The 21,326-nt window shown below is 36.9% G+C and overlaps 1 protein-coding gene across 1 annotated transcript in view; it reads right to left on the bottom strand.

Annotated features, from left to right (window-relative positions):
• Positions 1 to 2,293: 2,293 nt before the first annotated feature.
• The window catches only part of LOC127137842 (uncharacterized), a 39,817-nt gene continuing 20,784 nt past the window's right edge, over positions 2,294 to 21,326 (bottom strand). The window contains exons 2-14 of the mRNA XM_051064264.1: positions 5,588 to 5,761; positions 5,206 to 5,490; positions 4,814 to 5,119; positions 4,606 to 4,722; positions 4,165 to 4,470; positions 3,813 to 4,070; positions 3,652 to 3,723; positions 3,324 to 3,571; positions 3,044 to 3,232; positions 2,843 to 2,953; positions 2,677 to 2,758; positions 2,493 to 2,588; positions 2,294 to 2,393 (exon numbers count right to left, since the gene is read on the bottom strand). Of these exons, the coding sequence (XP_050920221.1) occupies positions 2,295 to 2,393; positions 2,493 to 2,588; positions 2,677 to 2,758; positions 2,843 to 2,953; positions 3,044 to 3,232; positions 3,324 to 3,571; positions 3,652 to 3,723; positions 3,813 to 4,070; positions 4,165 to 4,470; positions 4,606 to 4,722; positions 4,814 to 5,119; positions 5,206 to 5,490; positions 5,588 to 5,761 (2,343 nt within the window). The 3' untranslated portion in view covers position 2,294. The remainder of the gene's footprint in view (positions 2,394 to 2,492; positions 2,589 to 2,676; positions 2,759 to 2,842; positions 2,954 to 3,043; positions 3,233 to 3,323; positions 3,572 to 3,651; positions 3,724 to 3,812; positions 4,071 to 4,164; positions 4,471 to 4,605; positions 4,723 to 4,813; positions 5,120 to 5,205; positions 5,491 to 5,587; positions 5,762 to 21,326) is intronic.

The following is a 21,326-nucleotide window of genomic DNA, read 5'->3' as shown; positions in this document are numbered from 1 at the left end:
CAAAATGAAGTTATAACACTCAATTAATTCATTAATCTATCTTAATCAAGATTTAGATTAACATTTATTCATTGCATAAGTATTCAACAACAAGATCCTTGCCCTAGTGGTAAGGCTTGTACCATATTAAGGAGGACCCGGTTCAAACCCCATTGGTGACATATTTTAATTCATCAAATAATTAAATCATGTCAATAGATTGATCAAATGAATCAATTGATTGAATGAACTTTGTACTCACAAAATACAAAGGTTCTTCTTTTTTCTTCAAAAATTCATCTGTTAACTCCATTTATACCATCTCTAACCATCTTTAATTCATCCCATCAACCCAACCAACATGAGCATCATGTAAACAAGGAACGACACCTTAATCCATCACAACATAACATCCATTCATATGGCAACATGAAAGATCACAAACAACATACAACTACATGACACCAAAGGGAGTATAAACACAACAACTTCATCACAAATTCTCATAAATCCTAACCCCCAAACATGGATTATTTCCCCCCAAATGCTAAATCTATCTAAGAACTCACCTTGGACACATGGAGATGGTGAAGATGGTGAGTAGAAATAGAAAGTGGTGATGATGATGATGAAGATGACATGATGATGATGGTGGTGGTTTCCTTCCTCTTCTTCCTCTTCCTCTTTTCCTCTTTTCCTCTTTCTTTCTTTTCTTTTCTGATATCTCTCTTTCTCTTTTACCTACTTCTTCTTATCCTTTTCTTCTTCTTTCTCTTATAACCACACAAATATATATATATATATATATATATATATATATATATATATATATATATATATATATATATATATATATATATATATATATATATATATATATATATATATATATATTATAATATTAGGTAGTAATAAAATATCCCAATTGATATTTTATCTTCCAGTACCAATTGACCAATTATTAATGTTATAAAAATTCCTCTCTGTAGCGGTGTATTCGTCACTTTAGATTTATTGATTAAATAAAAAGCAAAGCATACAAGATAGAGTCGCCACTGCACTTCTATTTATCCAAAGGAATGGCTAGAAAGCGAACAAAAGCCTAAGAAGTTTTATGCAAAGAAAACTAATAAAAGGTCAGAGATCTGGGTAAAGGGGGTAATTATGTTGTGGGAAGGTGTTAGGCCCCCACAACATCCTAGGTACTCCTAGGGAACCTCTTTTCACAACTTGTTGCAAAAATATTTGTCTATGAAATTTTTATTGTGCAAACATGATTGAAGAGATGAGAATAGAATGTACAAATTCACTATGCCAAACAAGGGATTAGACAGCGCTTTTTTTGACATTAGACAGCGCTTAAAAGCGCTGGCTATACTGGCGCTGGTATAGGTCTTAGACAGCGCTTAATTTACTAAAAAAGCGCTGGCATAGGGGGGGTTTAGACAGCGCTTTTTCAGTAAAAGCGCTGTCTAAAACCCCCCTATGCCAGCGCTTTTTTAGTTAATTTCATGTTGAAATTAACTAAAAAAGCGCTGGCATAGGGGGGGTTTAGATAGCGCTTTTACTGAAAAAGCGCTGTCTAAACCCCCCCTATGCCAGCGCTTTTTTTAAAAAAGCGCTGGCATAGGTGGTTAATTCAACAAAATATAGTGTAAAAAAGCGCTGGCATAGGGTGGGCTATACCAGCGCTTTTACAGAAAAAGCGCTGGTATAGCCCACCCTATGCCAGCGCTTTTTTACACTATATTTTGTTGAATTAACCACCTATGCCAGCGCTTTTTTGATAAAAGCGCTGTCTAAGGTCAAAATTAAAATGCCTTTACCAGCGCTTTTTGCCTAGAAGCGCTGTCTAAGACTCCAAATTTTGGAGGATCTTTTTATACGTTTTCACCACATTATTTAGCACCTGTAAATTGCAAATTTCAGCAGATTTTCATAAATTGGAGCTTGAATCCAATCTATATGCACCTTATAGTTCAACACATTGTAGTTCTATCTTCTGAATATGCACATATACTTGAAAATCTATATGCATTATAAACACATTATAGTTCAACACAATATACTTCTAATTTCAGCAGTTTTTTGAGTATTTATATATATACTTGAAAATGTTTGCCTTTACAAAAAATCTACACATTTCTAATAACCTCCAAAAATGCTAATCAAAATGTATTTCAACACATTCTAGTTCTATCTTCTAAATATGCTATATAACCTGAAACAACACCAAATAAAGATTGTAGTAAGCAAATGGAATTCACTCAAAGTTATTCAGATCACATTCAAAATTAAAGTAAGAGTTCAATACCTCACAAAACCTGTAGCTCGATAATGAATTGACACAATTCCTCTTTAATTTCATCCAACTGATCTTTTGAGTAATAAGCACATCTATATTCATCAAAGTACTACATAATAATATAACATAGTATGATTTAGTTAAATCTATTTAATTATGAGAAATATGTGTTAAATATGAAAATAACTCATAAGTTAGAAATCCATACATCAGATGGAATATCTGTTCGATCCATAAGAAGAGTTTCTTTCATAAACCTCAACGTGTAATATCCACAATCTATATTATTACGCTGTCGAGGACACTACACATGGAAAAACAATATGGATAAATATCCTAAGTTTTATCATGTGTCATCACTAATATAATCAAAATTGTGATAATTAATATACCTCCACTCTATTCCATGTAATGTTATTGGCTTTTCTCTTTGGTACTTGAATTTTTCTTTGTGCTCGAACAGTTTGTATAATGCTATAATGAAATATAAACGAATATTTAGAACAATTCACATAAATAAATAAGTATACACACGAATATTGGGTTATTTGCACTTACGTGTCAACTATCGTCTTCATAGCAGGGTATGTTGTCCAATCCTTGTGTAAAGAATCCAAATAATACACAATTTCTTTAAAAGGATTTATCGCGACCAACAACCAATGTCCACTGTAATAAAACAAATGTTAGATGGAAACTTTCTACACGACGTCAAAATATGAAAAATTATAACAGATGAATTTAGATTGAAGAACTAACCCGTCGCCGGTATTAAACGGTAAAAAGAACAACTTTTCTCTATCTGTGTCGGCCATAAAGCGCTCGACTACATACGTCCTGACTTCATCTGGTTTTCTTATCATTTCGGTTAAGTTCGTTTTCATGGGATTTAAGAATGAGAATCTTTGCTCCAACCCACGCGGACCCATCAATTTGTCATATAAATACCTTATATAAAAACATCATTAACATTTAGACTATTCATATGAAACGAGTAAATAACTTGTTCAAGAATTTAAACAAAGTAGATCGGATATACCTCATGTATGTGTTGATAACACCAACGCTTAATTGCGTATGATACAAAATTTGATCAAAATCCTCTTTACCCAATGGCTCGGCATACTCAAAACCAAAAATAGCTCCATCCATAGGTATTAAACGAACACATCCATCCGAAATATCTGTCGTTTCTAAATATGTATGGAGGCACGCTCTATACTTGGAAGGATTTTTCTTTTTAGCCCCGGTCCTCTTGGAAATTTCAGTCTTCTTAGCAACAGGAATCTAAATATCATATAATTAGTAAGGTGAAGTGTAAGATGACGAATTAACAGGAATCTAAATAGCATATAATTGTGATGTACCTCTTTTTGCGATGCAACTGACTCGATTTCCCGCGCAATCCCCTTATCTTTTGCTTTGGATTTTGTGGGAGTCTAATTAACATTAACATGTAAAAAATGTGTACGTAAAATGCGCGTAAAAAATTTGAATACCTAAAGGTTCATAATGGTTTTAAGCATACCTCATATCCTACGATAATGAGGTCTGTCGGCCATGCAACAAATGAACCTATGGCATCTCCCAATAAAGTTGCATCCGAAACATCGTCAGGATGTGGTAATAACGCATCCTTCTCCAAAGCAATATCAACCGAGACTTTCAAAGATCCAGTAGGGAGCGGTTTAGTGTGAAGTAATTCACCCAAATTGTTATGAACTTTCCCCTTGCCAACCATCCGATAAGTCGGTCTCGCTAAGTAGAGGTGACAAGGTGAAATGCCCTAAAACCAATAATAAATATGACATTTTTAATGTGTATATATGACAATTAAATAAATTAAGCTAATTTAATTTCATAATAAGATATATAATTACCTCTGGAATAGTCGGTTGAAAATTACAATTGATACTATCTTTGTCACTAGTATCTTTAAAACCCGCTGCTCGATCTCTTTCTCTTTCCTTTCTTAATTCAAGAACTTCAGCTTTTAATGCTTCCAAAGTTTGCTGCAGTTCTTTATTGCTAGGAGTCTTTTGTTTTTTAATATTCAAGGATTTTTGAGTGATCCCAAATCCCTTGCCCCTCACCCGACCAGAATACTCGGGAACATCTAATGCTCGACTCAGTATGCTCCTGCAATCAGTGTCTTCATATGGAACTATAGATTGAGATAGAGTCTCCTGAAAATCATATGAACATACACACAATAGTAATGTTATTGTCTTAAGTAAGTGTCAAAGTCAAAGTGTTCGAAATTGGACGATTCAAAAGTGTCAAAGTCAAAGTGTTATTGTCTTAAATAATGCTATACTTACACATTTCTCAAATATTTGTTGAACGTCTTCTTTAATCTTTCCATCCTTACCGACACGGGCTTCCTTCCACAAAACATGTGCCGGAAGAGATGTTTCAGAACTATTCTCCTTTGTTAACTACACATTAAGCATAATATGATCAAATATAACTCATGACAAAATATGATCAAATATAACAAGTATATCAATGCAATTTATAGATACTTACTATAGACTGCTCTAAGCGTCCATATCCAACACGCCCTTTTCTATAGGGATACGCCGGACTTGATGCTCTTTGCCGGTTTGTTTCACTTACACTCTTAAATTCTTGGGTTTTTCGTTTGGATTTAAACGTTTCCCATTCTTTAGGTGAAATCAAACTTGCATATTTAGATGGAAGCTCTGCATCAACAAAAGTACCTTCCGTATCCCTAAGAAAGGTGGTTGATAAAAAGGTTCTAAACCCTCTTAGTAACTTTCCGGCCAATTTGAGACAATGATCTCTTCTGTTTTCTTCGATGTCGAAACACCTCTACGAAAAACATACACACATTGCGTTAGTACAATTAATTTAAAGACATAATCGTCATTAAAAACAAATAACATCACATATGGTACCTTTATCTCACTCCATATTTTGTCTTTAGCTTCGTTCAATTGTTTATTTCTCCAATTATCACAAGTAATTGGAACTTCATTCCTTACCAATGCACCAATAAAACTTGTCAATGTTGAACCGTTAGGCTCAATTAGTTGTCCACCTTCGTTCCAATGCACTTTTATTAAAACGCCTCGATCTCTATCTCGAATAACTTTCTTCATAACCGTTATTCCACGTTTAATTTCCCTTTCCGCACCACCAACGGTCTCATCACCATGTGGGTGATCCTCGTTACTAGCCATCTGTAATAAAGAAAAACATAAACACAATATTAAGCAAATATGAATACAAATCAAGTAAGTGTCAAAGTCAAAGTGTATTGAATTGGACGAAAATTACATGGTAGCCTACAAACGGGCCAAAGGACTCAAAAATGAACTCGATTCGTCCAAATTCCGAGTGGAAGCATGTTTTTTGTAACAGTACAGCAACAGTAAAATCAGGGAAAAAGTTGTCCGAATCGAAAAACAAAGTATACCATTGGCTCCGGAATCGTGGAGAAAGTCTATTTTCCTAAGATAAACACTTTCGCGTCACAAAAAGAAGATTATTACAAACTAATAAATTATATATATATATATATATATATATATATATATATATATATATATATATATATATATATATATATATATATATATATATATATATATATATATATATATATATATATATATATATATATATATATATATATATATATATATATATATATATATATATATATATATATATATATATATATATATATATATATATATATATATATATATATATATATATATATATATATATATATATATATATATATATATATATATATATATATTCTTCTACTAACTATGAAGTGAAGTAACTATAACTATGTTGTAGTTATGCTATTAAAATCATGACAATTTGGATATTTATTATGATTGAATGTCAAATGATTGGAAATAATTTAGAGGACTAACACCCTATATGAATAAACAACTTATTTCCGCGTTTATCATATAATTGCTTATATTATAAGTCATTTCTATGAAAAAAAGAAGAAGAGGCAATAAGTTACTACCTTTTAATTGTGGATGTCAACAAAGCTTGTTAGCAATAGTCCTCAATTGAGTCCTAAGGAAATGAACACCCTATAAAATAAACAACAGCTTATTAGACATTAAACAGATCAAGCAATGTATCAATCAGTCAGTAAAGTAATCAACTAAAGTACAAGCAATTCAAGTAGGGTAATATGTCAATCCAAAACTAGTTCAGCATTGTCAAAAACCAATTTAATACCAATCCAACTTAGCAAAATATTTTCCAAACCAGTCCAACACATTCAAGCAAATAACAAGTGTAGTTCAAATGTGCAATATAGTTCAGCAGTCCAACATAATTCAAGTTTAATCAGTTCAGTTTCATGGCATCAGAAAAAAAACAATTCAACAAGGTAAAATCACAAGCCAAGTCAATGCAGTTCCATTCAATTAACTTTGACTCACATCATTCCCATTCTAACAAGCTAGCCTTTCTTTAACTGTCTAACAGCTGACCTGCATTTTCTAAACTTGCATTTCAGTTTTTCATTCTAACACTAACCACACTAATTAACTATTTCATTAACACTAACACCATCTCCCTTTAACAGTTCTATCTAATCCTATCCAACTTACACGCCAATGCTAACAATCACATTTAACACTTGCTACAATTCATCATCAGTATAATAGAAACCTAATGGAAGCTAACACAAACCATCTCCCTTTGACATGGTGATTAATATCAAAAATATATACATTTGTTAACATACCACAAAAGAATCAACTGCCCTAACACACAAAAGAATCAACTGCCCTAACACAAGAGAATCAACGGCCCTAACACATGAACCACAAAAGAATCAACCCAGAAGCAAACCTTTATCACTAATAAACTGCCCTAAATAAAGAAAGATGAAACGAACAGAAAATGCACTTACAAAAATGTAAACGGTGATGAACGAAGTGAGTGATGAACGCAGGAATCAAGAATGGAGGTTTTGGGAGAAGCAGTGATGATGAACGCAACGAGTATGAACGCAGTGAGAAGAAGGTTGTGGGAGCGAGGGAAACAAAATGGGTCTTAACGTACTAAATGAATTCATATATTATAATTTACTAAAAAAAAATTTGGTAAATAAGGCCTTAGACAGCGCTTTTATGAAAAGCGCTGGCTAAGCTCACAAATTAAAATGGCCTTAGACAGCGCTTTGAAGGAAAGCGCTGGCACAGGAGGGGTCAATAGCAGCGCTTCTAAAAGCGCTGTATAAGGTAGGCCTTATACAGCGCTTTTTTTAAAAATTTAAAAGGCCTTAGACAGCGCTTTTGGGAGAAGCGCTGTATAAGGTGACCTTCTAAAAAGCGCTGTATAAGGTAGGCCTTAGACAGCGCTTTTGTTGTGATTAATTTAAATAATTTTAAGGCCTTAGACAGCGCTTTTGGGAGAAGCGCTGTATAAGGTGGACCTTCTCAAAAGCGCTGTCTAAGGTAGGCCATTTAGCAGCGCTTTTAAAAAGCGCTGTCTAAGACCATCCATTTAGCAGCGCTTTAAGCCATCTACGTATTCAGTTTCCTTATTTTTATTTTTTTTTACCGTGTAGCAGCGCTTTTGGAGAAAAGCGCTGTCTAAGGGGCGCTGCCAAAAACCTGTTTTGGCGTAGTGATTATTTACAATTTTGTGTTTGGATGGATGATACCCATTGCCTACGTACCTTTTCATGAAAGAATAAGGATCAAAACCCCGTAGTTCGGGTAAAAAAAATTCTAAAAGATGAGTGGATTGATTTTAAACAAAAGCCTTAAGGTCTTTCATTATCAACGGGAGAAAACTCAACCTGAAACAACAATCCACCATGTGAGAACAGCTTCGACACGCTAGTGAGGGATTATGCCATATAATAAGCATGGAAGTCTTACAATTCGATCACTAAGGATGCAGTGAGATTTACATCAACCACTAAGATAATTCAGATCTATGGCTAATGCATGAAAACTTGATTAAGAGAGTGGACAAGGCCACAAAAGCAATTGAGTGAGTGAAATTAGTCAATTATGAGTATTCACAAAGATAGTCAAAGTTGACATTAAAGTTCAATTCAGAAGAAGTATTATGAAAATGAAGTTTGAAAATCAAAGGCCTAAGGCCTAGGTTTATAGTTTTGAAAATAAGTGAGATTGTTTGCACAAACAAAAGATTTTTGGTTTTGGGTTAAAAGATGGAAAAGTTCAAGATTAAGCATGCAAGGTGAAGGTTAAGGGACAAAGCCACAGGCAAGGTTGCTTTCTCAAGATCATAGAAATGATCCAAGTAGGTTCCTTTGGAATGGGCAAGGCACAAAGCAAAATCAATGATAAAGCATGTATCAGAGATAACCAAAATAAATGGAAACCAGATGCCAATCAATGGACTTACACCAGACTCACAAAACAAAACTGGAAACCAGATACCAATCAATGGACTTACACTAGCCTCACAAAAACAAAGAGGAAACAGATAGCCAATCAATGGTCTTACATCTAACTCCACAAAAGAAACAAAATAGGAAACAGATAGCCAATCAATGGTCTTACATCTAGCTCCACAGAATAAAGCAAAATAGGAAATGGAGTGTCAATCAATGGTTTTATATCCAGCTCCCCAAAAGGAACAGGAAACAGATAGCCAATCAATGGTCTTACATCTGACTCCTCAAAAGAACACATAACAAATGCAAAACAAACATATAAATGATGCACAAATAAGCAAACAAGCAATCAATTATCACACGCTATACACAACCAAGAGGCTCATACAAGGTTGGGCTTTAGTCAAGGGGTCATATCGACCTTGACAAACAAGCCAAATATGTAAGGGTGTTTAGGCTTTTAACCACTGACATTGACCGTCAGGGTGAGCAGATGAAATGGGAGATGAGGGCTAGACCTCATAGCTCTTAACCCGACCTGGGTGAGCTTGAATCAAAGAATGTGTGGGAGTCCAGAATGAGGGACTCTATTCCACAATGACTGACTCTATATACAAGATTTTGGGTGTTTATTCAAAATGCATCAGCACTTAGTGCGAGCAAAATGAAAGACTCAACTGATTAGCAGGTTGCACATCCCTTCTATCTGCTAATTGCCTCTTCACTTAGGAGGTATTTACGTGTAACCATGCCTCATTGAGGTCTTTAGCACAAAATTAAACAATCAAGAACATGGCCTCTTAAGGAGGGCTTCAGACAGGTGCCTGCCAAAGATAGCAGGTCTTCCAGACTACATGGAGAAAAGAAATTACCTAAGTGGTATGCCAACCACAAGCAAATCAAAGCTCAAGTAATGAGCTAAAGCGGCTAAAGTACCTGTATGAAAAGCTAAAACAATCAGTATTCACATTCAGACAACCAAACAGAAAACAGACAAAACCAACAGTGGTTTCCAATATGTACACAAAACAAGGTGCAAAGTGCAATCAACTCAAATTGTTTCATCATTCAAGTGACCTACAAAACAGCAAGGTTAGTTAACAAAAGTAACTTGCATCTCAAGTAATGAGATCATATCAATCATTGTGGCTAATTGCTTGAACCTGAAATACAAAGCTCAAAAGATGAGTACAAACCACTAGCACAAAAGCTAGGGTCAAAGGCATAGCAAAAAGTCAAAACAGAAGTGGATATTCAACATGAAGCATCTTTAATCAAGTGTGAACATGTCCTAAAAAGGACCAAGTCTAAATCATCAAGCAAGGTCATCACATGAGCAAGATATGGCAAAGGCAATTTCAAAGCACACAATTGGACATTAAGAATCAAAATTCCATATTAAAATAGAAATGAATCAAACAATCATGAAAAATTTTATGTGCACACAACATGTCAGACACAAGCATCATGCAAAAGATTGGAATCAACAGAGCTCAATTGGCCTAGAAATGAAAATGCACAAGTATGACATCAAATTGTGTGACACACATTGTCACACCATACATTCATGTACCTAAAACAGAGATGAAAAATGATAAAAATGCACAACCAAGCCTCAAAGATCAAGCAACATGTTGGGAATCAGCATACCAAATTTCAAATCAATTGGCCAATGTATGAGCATTTCACAATAGAATGAATGAAGCATGTCACATTTGCATACATGTTCAATCAACAGTCCACAATCAAAAATCCAGAAATGATAAAAATCATAAAATCACATCATAAAATGATAGACACTTCAAGGAACATGTGAGAAAAAATTTGGAATTATTTGGAATCATTTTCAATTTTTAGTGATTTTTTGAATGTGATGAAAATATTTGAAATAAATGTGAAACATGTACATGATAATTGGAGGGAAAGAAGAAATGTGAATTAAATTTGAAAAAGTGTGTGCTGCAGGGATTGAACTAGGTACGGAAATTGGAAATGCGCTAAAACAAAATAAATCCACAGAATGCCATAGCCAAGGATCGAAGCGTGTATATGCTAAAACGTTGTAGTTTCACTAATGAAGTGGCAGGCCACATCATCAGTCAATGCCAAGCAAGCGCGATCAAAAGAAATGGGAGCCAATAGAATGGCCAACAGGAAAAGGCGTGGCAGCATGTGTGGACAAAAACCCTAGCCGGCTCAGCCTGTTACAGACGGCGGCGGCAGTGGTTGTTTCCACCGTCTTCTTCGTGAAGACGGTGGTGCTACAGTAGCTAGCGACAAATTTTTTTCCAGATTCACGCAAATTTTATATCAAACGAAAGCTCATGACATGTACATCACAAATCCAACATTATTTTAACCTAATTCTCCATGGATGATGTGAATCGAACAAAACCATTAATGACTTTCAAAACTTCAATTCCAGATATCTCATGCAATTCTTCACCATTTTTCATGAAATTTATATCAGAATGCTTAGCATGAATAGATCTACAACATTATGTGCATAAAAAGGAGAATTAAGAGGTTCAAATTTCACACCTCTTGAAGAGCAGTCAATGGAAACAAGCGATTCAAGTGTCAAAAGTGTCCAGATCCAATCCTGAGATGATGACTTGAAGTTTGATGTATGAATTGAAGCTTGAGATGGCTTGGGTCTAGCTCAGATTTCAACTTCCATCTTCATGTTCTTGAGCTTCATGTGCTTGATTATGGCTCAAATTCTTCAATCAAGAGCTTGATCTGCACTCAATGATGATCAGAGAACACGAATATCCAATAAAATTCAACTGTTATGTGGAAGAAATTGAAGTTTCAATTGAGAGAAAAAACGGAGGGAAAGAAAAATTTGAGATCTAGAATGTTCAAAAACTCCACAATTCTGTTAGGATTTAGCATTTATACCATGTGTTAATCCTACTGAAAATGTAATTAGGCATTGGTTAATTAGAGATTAGTGAGAATAAGGTGCATGACCAAAATTGGAAAGTGTGGAGGTGCATGGAAAATTGGACGTGAACAGTAACATGTGCATGAGTAATTTCACTTAAAATCATCTCATAAGCATAATGGCAATGGTATTTTGTTCATATGATGCACCAATTTTAAATTTCCAAATTTCCCTCATAAATGTTCATGAATGAGCAAATGGTCATGTAATGAAATTTCATGCAATGTGATGATAGATTTGGAAATTAGAGGTCAAGAGAAGAAATATGCAAAAAGAGGCACTCAAATTGGAGCTTTGGATCAAAAGTTATGGCTTGTTGAAGTTCCATGCACACTTGGCAATCGTTTGATCATAACATCCCAACCATTCATCAGATGCTCATGATCTTGGAACTTTTGGAAATTGGAGAGAAAGATCTTCAACTTTCATGTTGGATAAAATTTCATTTGAAGCTTCTTTGATGTTTGAAAGTTGAGTTGAATTTGAACCAAAAACTCGCTATTTTTGGAAACTTGAAATTATAGGTCACTTTCCATTTTGGGAAACTTTTGACTTGACTTCAAATTCTTCAACATAGATGTTTGACATTATGAATAGACCTTGTTTGAACATGAATGGGATGAAGAAATTCAATTCTCACACTTCAAAGCCCTTAGTTGACTTGCAGTTGACTTGCATTGGTCCTTAGATGACCTGAAAGTGTTCTGATGAACTTGAGCCTCAACCACTTGGGGAATTTGCTCCAAAATGAACCTATAGCTCATATAAGCTCAAAATAATGATCACATGATCCATATCTCAATGGAAACCTCATCTCTTGCACAAAGGATTCACTTGAATTGCCTTGACCTGTTGACTGCTTAAGCTGCAAGACAAATGTTATATGACATATTTTTGTACATTTTTGATTAGTGATTAAAAGAAAAGCAATGATATATAAATGCAAGTGTCGCATCCGCGAAAAACAACCGGCGGGCTGAAACAAAAACAACACAGAGCCGCCACTGCGCGTTATTTATCCCAAGATAGGGAAAGGAAACGCTTAGAGAAACCTGGAAAAAGCATGGTCTCGCGACCAAAGAGAAAGGGTACGGGAGTCGGTTACGCAAGGGGAAGGTATTAGCACCCCTCACGTCCGTCGTACTCGACGGGATCCACGCTCTAAGAAAAGAAAAGGTTGCTAAAACACCACACACACACGCACCGAAGACAACACAGGTGGGGTTAAGAGGAAGAGAGAGCTCGATAGGACGTCGCATCCTATGCCTACGTATCTCGTCGGGAACGAGAATCAGAGCTGCCGTAGTTCGGCTCACGCACGCCAAACAAGCAAACACAAACACAGTCAAACTGGGAGCCTGAATGCCAATCACTGGGCTTACATCAGCATCCGAACCAAAACACACACAAAAGGGCAAACGTGGAGCCGGACCGCCAATCACTGGACTTACGTCGGCATCCGAACCAAACATACACAAGAAGATAACAAGCAAACACACACAAAAAGAAAAAAAGTGCCCGGAGAGACCTCGCACGGTCTCCTGCCTACATACCTCGTCTGGCACGAGGATCAGGGCGATGTAGTTCCCCTGAAAGGGAAAGAAATTCTAGCCAGAAACCAAGGGAAGACACACTACCAGGGAGCTGTACTCGAGCCTAGTGTTGTCATGCATCATTGCCCTACGTTGTGGTTTCTACCTACTTGCACAACTGCAAGCTAATCCTATCCAGGAAAACAAGCATGCAAGCATCAACAGATCAAAACAAGCATTTCAAGCAAATATTCACATAGCACACACTATAACCAGTCAAGTGAGGCTCAAACAATGGGTTTGACTGCCGAAGCAAGTCATCTGTACATGGGTAGTATTCGCTCTTAACCTTGCCATTGCGGGGCTAAGGTGAAGCAGATGAAAGGTGAGTGAAGATTAGACTTCACAGCTCTTATCCCTGATCAGGGAGAGCTTCAGACAAAGGAGCGTGGGTCCAGAATGGAGGGACCCTTCTACGCTCAAGACTCTGACTCGATTGTGCAACAGCACAAGATCTTGGGTTTGTGCCCCAATGCATCTACACAGTGGTGTGAGCAGAGGGACGACTCAACAGAATAGCGGGGGATAGATTGCATATCCCTATGATCCGCCAATTGCCTCATAGAGGTCTTTACCTGCTTGGCGCAAAAGTAAACAATCACAATCATCGCCTCTTAAGGAGGACTTCAGACAGTTGCCTGGCCAGGTAACAGGCCAGGTCTTCCAGACTACATGAAGTATAGAGATTCTACCTCAACTGGTTAAAAAAACCAAGCAACAGCAAGCAAGTTCTTAAAGAACTGTAAGCGACTAAATGTACCTGAAATCAATCAAGTATCATCAGTACTCAGACAAACCAACAATAAACAACAAAAGTCAATCTATACAGACAACACAAGTTAATGCACATAAGTGCAAGCCATGAGCTCAAGCTCAAGCATCAAACCTACAACATAAAGTCAAGTTAGTTTATAAACATCAACCAAACTCAATTCAAATTGCCTTGAAGCAATCTCCTTAAGCATTGTGCATTTCATCCTGAAAATCCAAACCAAATGTGAGAAACTAGACCACTAGGCCAAGCCTAGGGTCCAAAGGGGATAAAAAAATCAAAACAGCAAGTGCAAACCAACCAAAATCACATTCAAACAAATTAAAAGCAAATGCAATTGGTCCCATGCTCATACCATTCACCATTATCATTTCATGCACAATTTAACATCAAACATGCAATTTGCAACTTCAAATGACCAAACAGAACTATCTCACTCAAAAGCATACCAAATCAATTCGATTAATTCCATAAAAATTCACACCTAAACAGGACCCATTCAATGTATAGCATGTCAATTTTCAGCTCAATTGGACAAAAGAAAGTAGGTCAATGAAAATCAAGAAGTCCAGACACAATTATACAAACCAATTCAAGGCATCCACATAAGCATCCACTTCAATAATTCATAAAACAGTGACAACATATTATAAATGAATGGGATCAAAACCATGATGTCCTACAATGTGTCTAGAATACTCACACCAAATTTCATCTTCATCCAATACCATATGAGAATTCCACAAAAGAAATACAAACATGTGTCACACAATGTTGCAAAATAAGCATACAGAGAAGAAAATTACCAATCAAATTGAAAACTCCATCAACAATTCCAGAAAACTTCTCATGTAATCTTGACATATCAATAATCATCCACACAAAATTCCAGCTCAAATCAACATCTCTAGGCATTTTAAATAAAATCAGAAAGTTGACCTAGCTTGGTGTGACACAAATTGTCACACCTCTATTCAAAAAATCATATCTCCATCACCAAGTATCCAAAAATCACAAACTCCACATGAAAATCACCATCAACATGTCCAAAACAAGCACAAAAATTTTCATCCATTTATTTGCAAGCATCACTATTTCATGAAGGTTTTGGTGAGACATACAAAAATGTGACACATTCAACAAACCCTAGGCCAATTATTTTTCTACACATGCAAAAAATCCACAAAAATAACCATTAAATTCTACACATCATCATGAGAATTATGCAAAAAATTGCACTCAATTTGGATGAAACATGAAGCCTTTATGATTTTTCTAAGATCATGTAATTAAATGAAAAACAAATGAAAAAGAAATAGAATAAATCAATTAATTAAAGGCGGAAATGGCAGTTTTGTAATTTTTTGAACAAGTGCCAAAACGGCGCCGTATCAGTAAGTGGCAACGAAATGTTTTGATTGGTGGAAGGTGGCGCCAAACACAATATTCAAACAGCAAGGCAATGGCATGGATCAAACAACACATTTTTCATCGTTCTTCACAAGAAACTTTCCAGAAAACGCAGAAAATTCATGAACATCCAACATCAACCAAAATCAACAAACATATATCCATTGGAACCGTCTTTCAATGCAGATTCCAAATATGTAACTCATTTCTCCTAATTTCTAACACACAATCGGGATCGAGCATTTAAAGTTATGCATCCAAACATTCAAAGCATGATACCTCACTCCACACTCAATTATTTTAAAAACTAAGCACAGCACGATGATCTACGATGAAGGACCTTTCTAAACCCTAGCTCAATTCAAGCAATGGAAGAATTCGAAAACATACCTAATGATGAAAGCAGCGCTTGAATCTGGTGTTTCTGGATGTATCTTGCCAAAACAGATGCAGAAGAAGCTTTAGGAAGATGATTGGAGAAGCTATCTCAACTCAAACACGATCCAGAAGCAAGAACTCTCAAAACTCCATTGTTGAGCAAGGTATAAACAGTCACGATCCAGCAAGGTTACGACAATGATTCTTCAAAACAGTCAAAGCTTATGCTTGTAGAAGATCAACCAAAGAAAAATCGTGCCAAATGATGAAGAATTGATGAAGTTTTGGTGAAAAAAGTTTGATGAAAATTTGGAAAGTTTGAGAGAATTTGATGAAATTCTGTTATGGATCTTGAGAATTGTGATTAACCTTTGCAATTCAGTTACAATTAGGATTAAATACTCATGCCTTAATCACCTCTTAATCACCAATTAGCAAAAAAATGCATTTGATTAGCATAATGTTAAACTTAAGGCAAGGGCAAAAATGACTTTTCACATTAGGCCACATGACAGCAATGTGACAGCTCAGACATCTTCTAATTACCATTTGGAATGTGTTGGCTTTTGTCTCATGTTAATTGGCTTTGTATTTCTCAATTTCACTATGTCATGCCAAAAATGCATTTTAAGTGAAGGTTCAAAAATAGCCTAGCCAAATATTGATCCTTGAAAACTCATGACAGTTCAAACCACTTCTATTTGGCATATGTGATGTGTTGCAAAAACTCCCATTCCAAAATTTCAAGTATTTCTCAAGTTGGACCATTTTGCCCTTGGATTTTCATTAGTACACTTGAAAATTGACCTTTTGCATTGACCATTTTTGATGAATTTTGATTATGCACCATGAAAGTACATGTTAAATGGAGTTTGCTCATAAAAATATCATCCATTTTGGACATTCCATGTGGAAGTTATGCCACTTTGATTATGGGTCTTTTTTGAAATTGAATGGACCATAACTTGTCAACCATACATGGGAATTTCAAGTTCTTGGACTTTTTGAAAAGGTGAGACCAAGATCTACAACTTTCATGTTGAACAAATTTTCATTTGAAGCTTCCTTGGACATGTAATTTTGTGGTCAAAAACTTTCCATTTTTGGAAACTTCCATTACAAGTCACTTTCTATTTTTGGCAATTTTTGTTCTGACTTTATTTTCTCCATTCTTGAGCTTTGACATGTCAAATAACACTTGTTCTAACATGAATGAAGTGTATCCAACTCTCTCCCACCTCCAAATCCATAAAATCAAGCACAGTTGACCACAGTTGACTTTTTCAATTGATAGATGAATTTGGCAATGCACTGATCAATCTGAGCCCCAATTCTCTGATGAAATGGCTCAAGGATGAAACCCTAACCTCAATAAGCTCCATGAGACCACATGATGATCCCCATATCCATTATAGACCCCATCTCTTTGTTATGCCCTGATTGGCCCAATGCAATTGATTAGGGTTGACCAGTGGTCAAAACCCTAATTCCAAGGTATCCTGATCAAACACTTGATGATGACAAACCATGATGATGATGTATCCTTTCCACCAAGATCAAGACCAATCTCCTTTGAGAATCACAAAACCCTAATTTGGACCTCCACATCCTCAGATGATTGATGACCAGTCCAATGAAACCCTAGCTTGCACATGACGTCCTATCTTCTGACCAAGACTTGGGAGAATGGCTTGCACAATGTACCCACATGATATGCAATATGCAATGCCTAATGACCTAAAAATGCAATGCAATATGTTATGCTAGTCCCAAGAGTGGAGGGCAAATTTTGAGGTGTTACAGCAAGCAATGCTTGGTGATCAAGAATCACTCTCAAAAAGATCCCACCCACAAGGAAGGAAACCAAGATGCTCAAAGATCCTTGAGGCTATGCAATGCTATGATATGAAGCCATGAGGGATCTTAGGGACAAAATTGGGGTCTTATAGATGCCCCTATTTAAGGTCATTCTAGCCAGAGAAATGAAGGTTAAAATCTTCGTCTCGACGCGGTAGAATGGGCTTAAATAACAACAATGAGACAAATTTTGGTCCCTAAGAGACCTCATGATGCAAATGTTATGAATGCAAAACAAACCAAACTCTGTGGGGAATATGGGTCCAGAAAGAAAAAAGAAAATCAGGAGAAAAGACAAATCCACAGGAATGATGCACTTCCTAATGGAACAGAGACTCTGACGGGACTCTTATGGGGATAGAAAAGGAAAAGAATGCGTGAGCAGGACACGACTTGAAACTGGAGACTATATTGGGGATAAAAGACTGACACTGGGGAAAAAAGAGTTTCCAAAGGGAACAAATCCATTGGAAAGACTCAAGCTGACTCAAAAATGTGTGTATTGGGGAAAACGCCAACACAGCAAAACTATCCACAAAGGATACTTCGGATAAAAATCCGGACTCAGACTGAGGAAAGAGCTGACAAGACAACTCTGCCGGGAAGATGCATGTATTGGGGAGTTATGCCAATACAGCAAAAAGCGAATGATAACAACAACCCCGCTAGGGAAATCTAACAAAGACTCTCCAGGGGAAGCAAAAGGAGTGAGGTGTTACCGGTTACTGGGTAACAAGCTCAAAGAGACATGTGATCTGAACACCGGTTACTGGGTGAAAGAACAACACGCTCAGGAAGAATGAATATCTAAGACCGGTATACGAGTGAGAGATATCAATCAACCAAACATCTGAGGAAGACCTGAAAAAGGTACATCAACTCAGGAAAATCTGACTCCGCAGGGGACCAAGGTCATAATAGGGAGCAGAAAGGAAGGAACACCAGGGATACCGGTTACTGGGTATATAATAGGTGACCAACCAAAGCGTGAATTGGGGTTTACTTCCAAAACACTCATCATCCAAAAGGAGGGCTTGAAAAAGTAAATCGACTTAAAGGATGCACATTCGACTCCGCCACGGGAAAACGAATCTTACTCAAATGGGGAAGGACGGAAGGCATCAACCAAAGAGCGCATGAGATATATTATCCATTACCGTCAGAACATGGATAGTATACTCGCATGGAAGGAACACCAGGGATACCGGTTACTGGGTATATAATAGGTGACCGACCGACAACGTGAATTGGTTTTTACTGCCAAAACACTAATCATCCTGAAAGAGAGCAAAACGCAAACTTGTTAAAGGATGGACATTCGATTCCACAAGGAATACGAATCTTACTCCGCTGGAGAAACAATCAAAAGATTTTGACCAAGGAGTGCATGAGGTATATTATCTATTACCGTCAGAACGTAGATAATATACTCGCGTGGCAGGAACACTAGGGATATCGGTTACTGGGTATATAATAGGTGACCGACCGAAAAGAGCAACAATCGTTACCAACAACAACAGGGTAGACGAAAGATAACTCGCTGGGGATAAATTGCAAGCATACGGCAATTATCCAGGAGACATATCACCGGTTACTGGGAGATACGCTCAAAAAGGGCAGAAATGAATATTCGATTTCGCAAAGGGAACACGAATCTTACTCAACTGGGGAAACACCAGGCTTCGACTGAAGAGTGCATGAGATATATTATCTATTACCGTTAGAACGTAGATAATATACTCGCATGGAAGATTATCCACAACCGGTTACTGGGTTAATAAAGGATAAATCATCCGAAAAGAAACGCATCAGGATACCAAAACTAGGTATATAATGATGACCGATCAAAGGGAGCAACAAACATTACCAACAAAAAGGGTAGATGAAAGATGACTCACTGAGGATGCATTGATAAAAATCAATGATCCGAGGAACAAATCACTGGCAAATGGTGAAAGAACCCGCTGAGGATAAAATTGCTAGCATACGACAATTATCCACAAGAAGGAGGGAATATCAACATCAAATACTGGTTGAAGATAACCACAAAGAGGGGATTACATCTACCGAATACTGGGTAGAAAACCACGGACGAGTAACCGTCATCGGTTAGGATGAACAACAAGGTTAACTCTGCAAAGGGAATGCAAGTAGGATTTATAACTACCTAATACTGGGTAGTAAACCACAAAGATAGGACTTATAACTACCGATTACTGGGTAGAAGCCACAAACTCTGCGTGGGGAGCGAAAGGATCACTACTCCGCACAGGGAAAAACAAATAGGGTTTATAACTACCAGCTATTGAGTAGAAAACCACAAACTCTGTTAGAGCAAGAAAATAGGATTTACAACTACCGAATACTGGGTAGAAAACCACAAAGGATATGACTTACAACTACCGGTTACTGGGTAGAAGCCACAAACTCTACTAGAGCAAGAAAATAGGATTTACAACTACCGAATACTGGGTAGAAAACCACAAAGGATAGGACTTACAACTACCGGTTACTGGGTAGAAGCCACAAACTCTGCGTGGGGATAAAGTGAATGATTGCCGGTTACTGAGCAAATATTCATTTATTCCCCAGGGAAGCACAAGAGACAGTCACAAAAAGGCCGATTTAGGATCAATCCAAAAAGGCAAACTGAATCAAGACTCATCCTAATGAGGATACAACTCAATAGGGAAAATCATCCCAATATATGTGTTGGGAGGAAACAGAAACAACCGTCATCCACGAGGATATATCTCAGTGGGGAAATGCAGAAGGAAAGACAGACACTTTCTGCTTATGGGGCTGACTCTATATTAAGAGATTAGACACCCGACATCTGCTTTGGGGAAATCTACTGGGGAGATCTACATCACCAATTAGCAGGAGGCAACAAACAAAAGATATATGACAAAAGATGCAACATGAATATCTGAATGTTGAAAGTATGCATGAATATGCGTGATTTATGTTTGATGAATGCTGACAAACACAGACATATCTAACACAAACAGGCCCAGGGAATCAAACGCCTAGTACTACACCACAAGAGAGAAAGCCAGGATCACCGGAGAATAAACCATTCTAACGGGATTAGGAAACAACAAGATCTCTGCAAGGATGAATCATCAGTCTCAGCTGGGAAAGAGGAGCTCACTACACAGGCGAAAACTGCCACGGAAGCAACTCTACTGGGAATCGGAGATATCAGGAAATCACCAAATCTCTACAGGGGAAGATCATCACAAATACAATCCGCCATGCTACCGATCTATTGGGGATCTATCTGAAGAAGAGAAGGAGAGTTGGGGATCAACCACCAAATACTGAACCTTCCACAAGGAAAAACCACAACTGCTGAGGAGGAAAGAATCACTGCTCTACTGAAGGGAGGGGAGGTGAAAACCTCAACAAGCGCTCTGATGGGGAGAGTCCTAACAAAGGCTCTGCTCAACAAAATCTGTTCGGGAGAAATCCCAACAAACACCCTGCTTGGGGGGAAAAACTCAACAGAAGCTCTGCTTGGGGAGAAAACCCCAACAACAATCTGGAGAAAGAGGATACAGCCATGCCAGGAATATGAACGAATGTCTTACCCTGTTGGAAATCATGCCACCCTTGGGAGAGCACTGAGAATTTCTTAAGTATCCTTTTATCATTGTGAATGTTCACTTTGTTTAAAACAATTTTGAAAAATTTGT

The sequence above is a fragment of the Lathyrus oleraceus genome, chromosome 4, assembly GCF_024323335.1.
Source record: "Lathyrus oleraceus cultivar Zhongwan6 chromosome 4, CAAS_Psat_ZW6_1.0, whole genome shotgun sequence".
NCBI lineage: Eukaryota > Viridiplantae > Streptophyta > Magnoliopsida > Fabales > Fabaceae > Lathyrus > Lathyrus oleraceus.
This window is presented reverse-complemented; position numbering and strand designations above follow the sequence as displayed.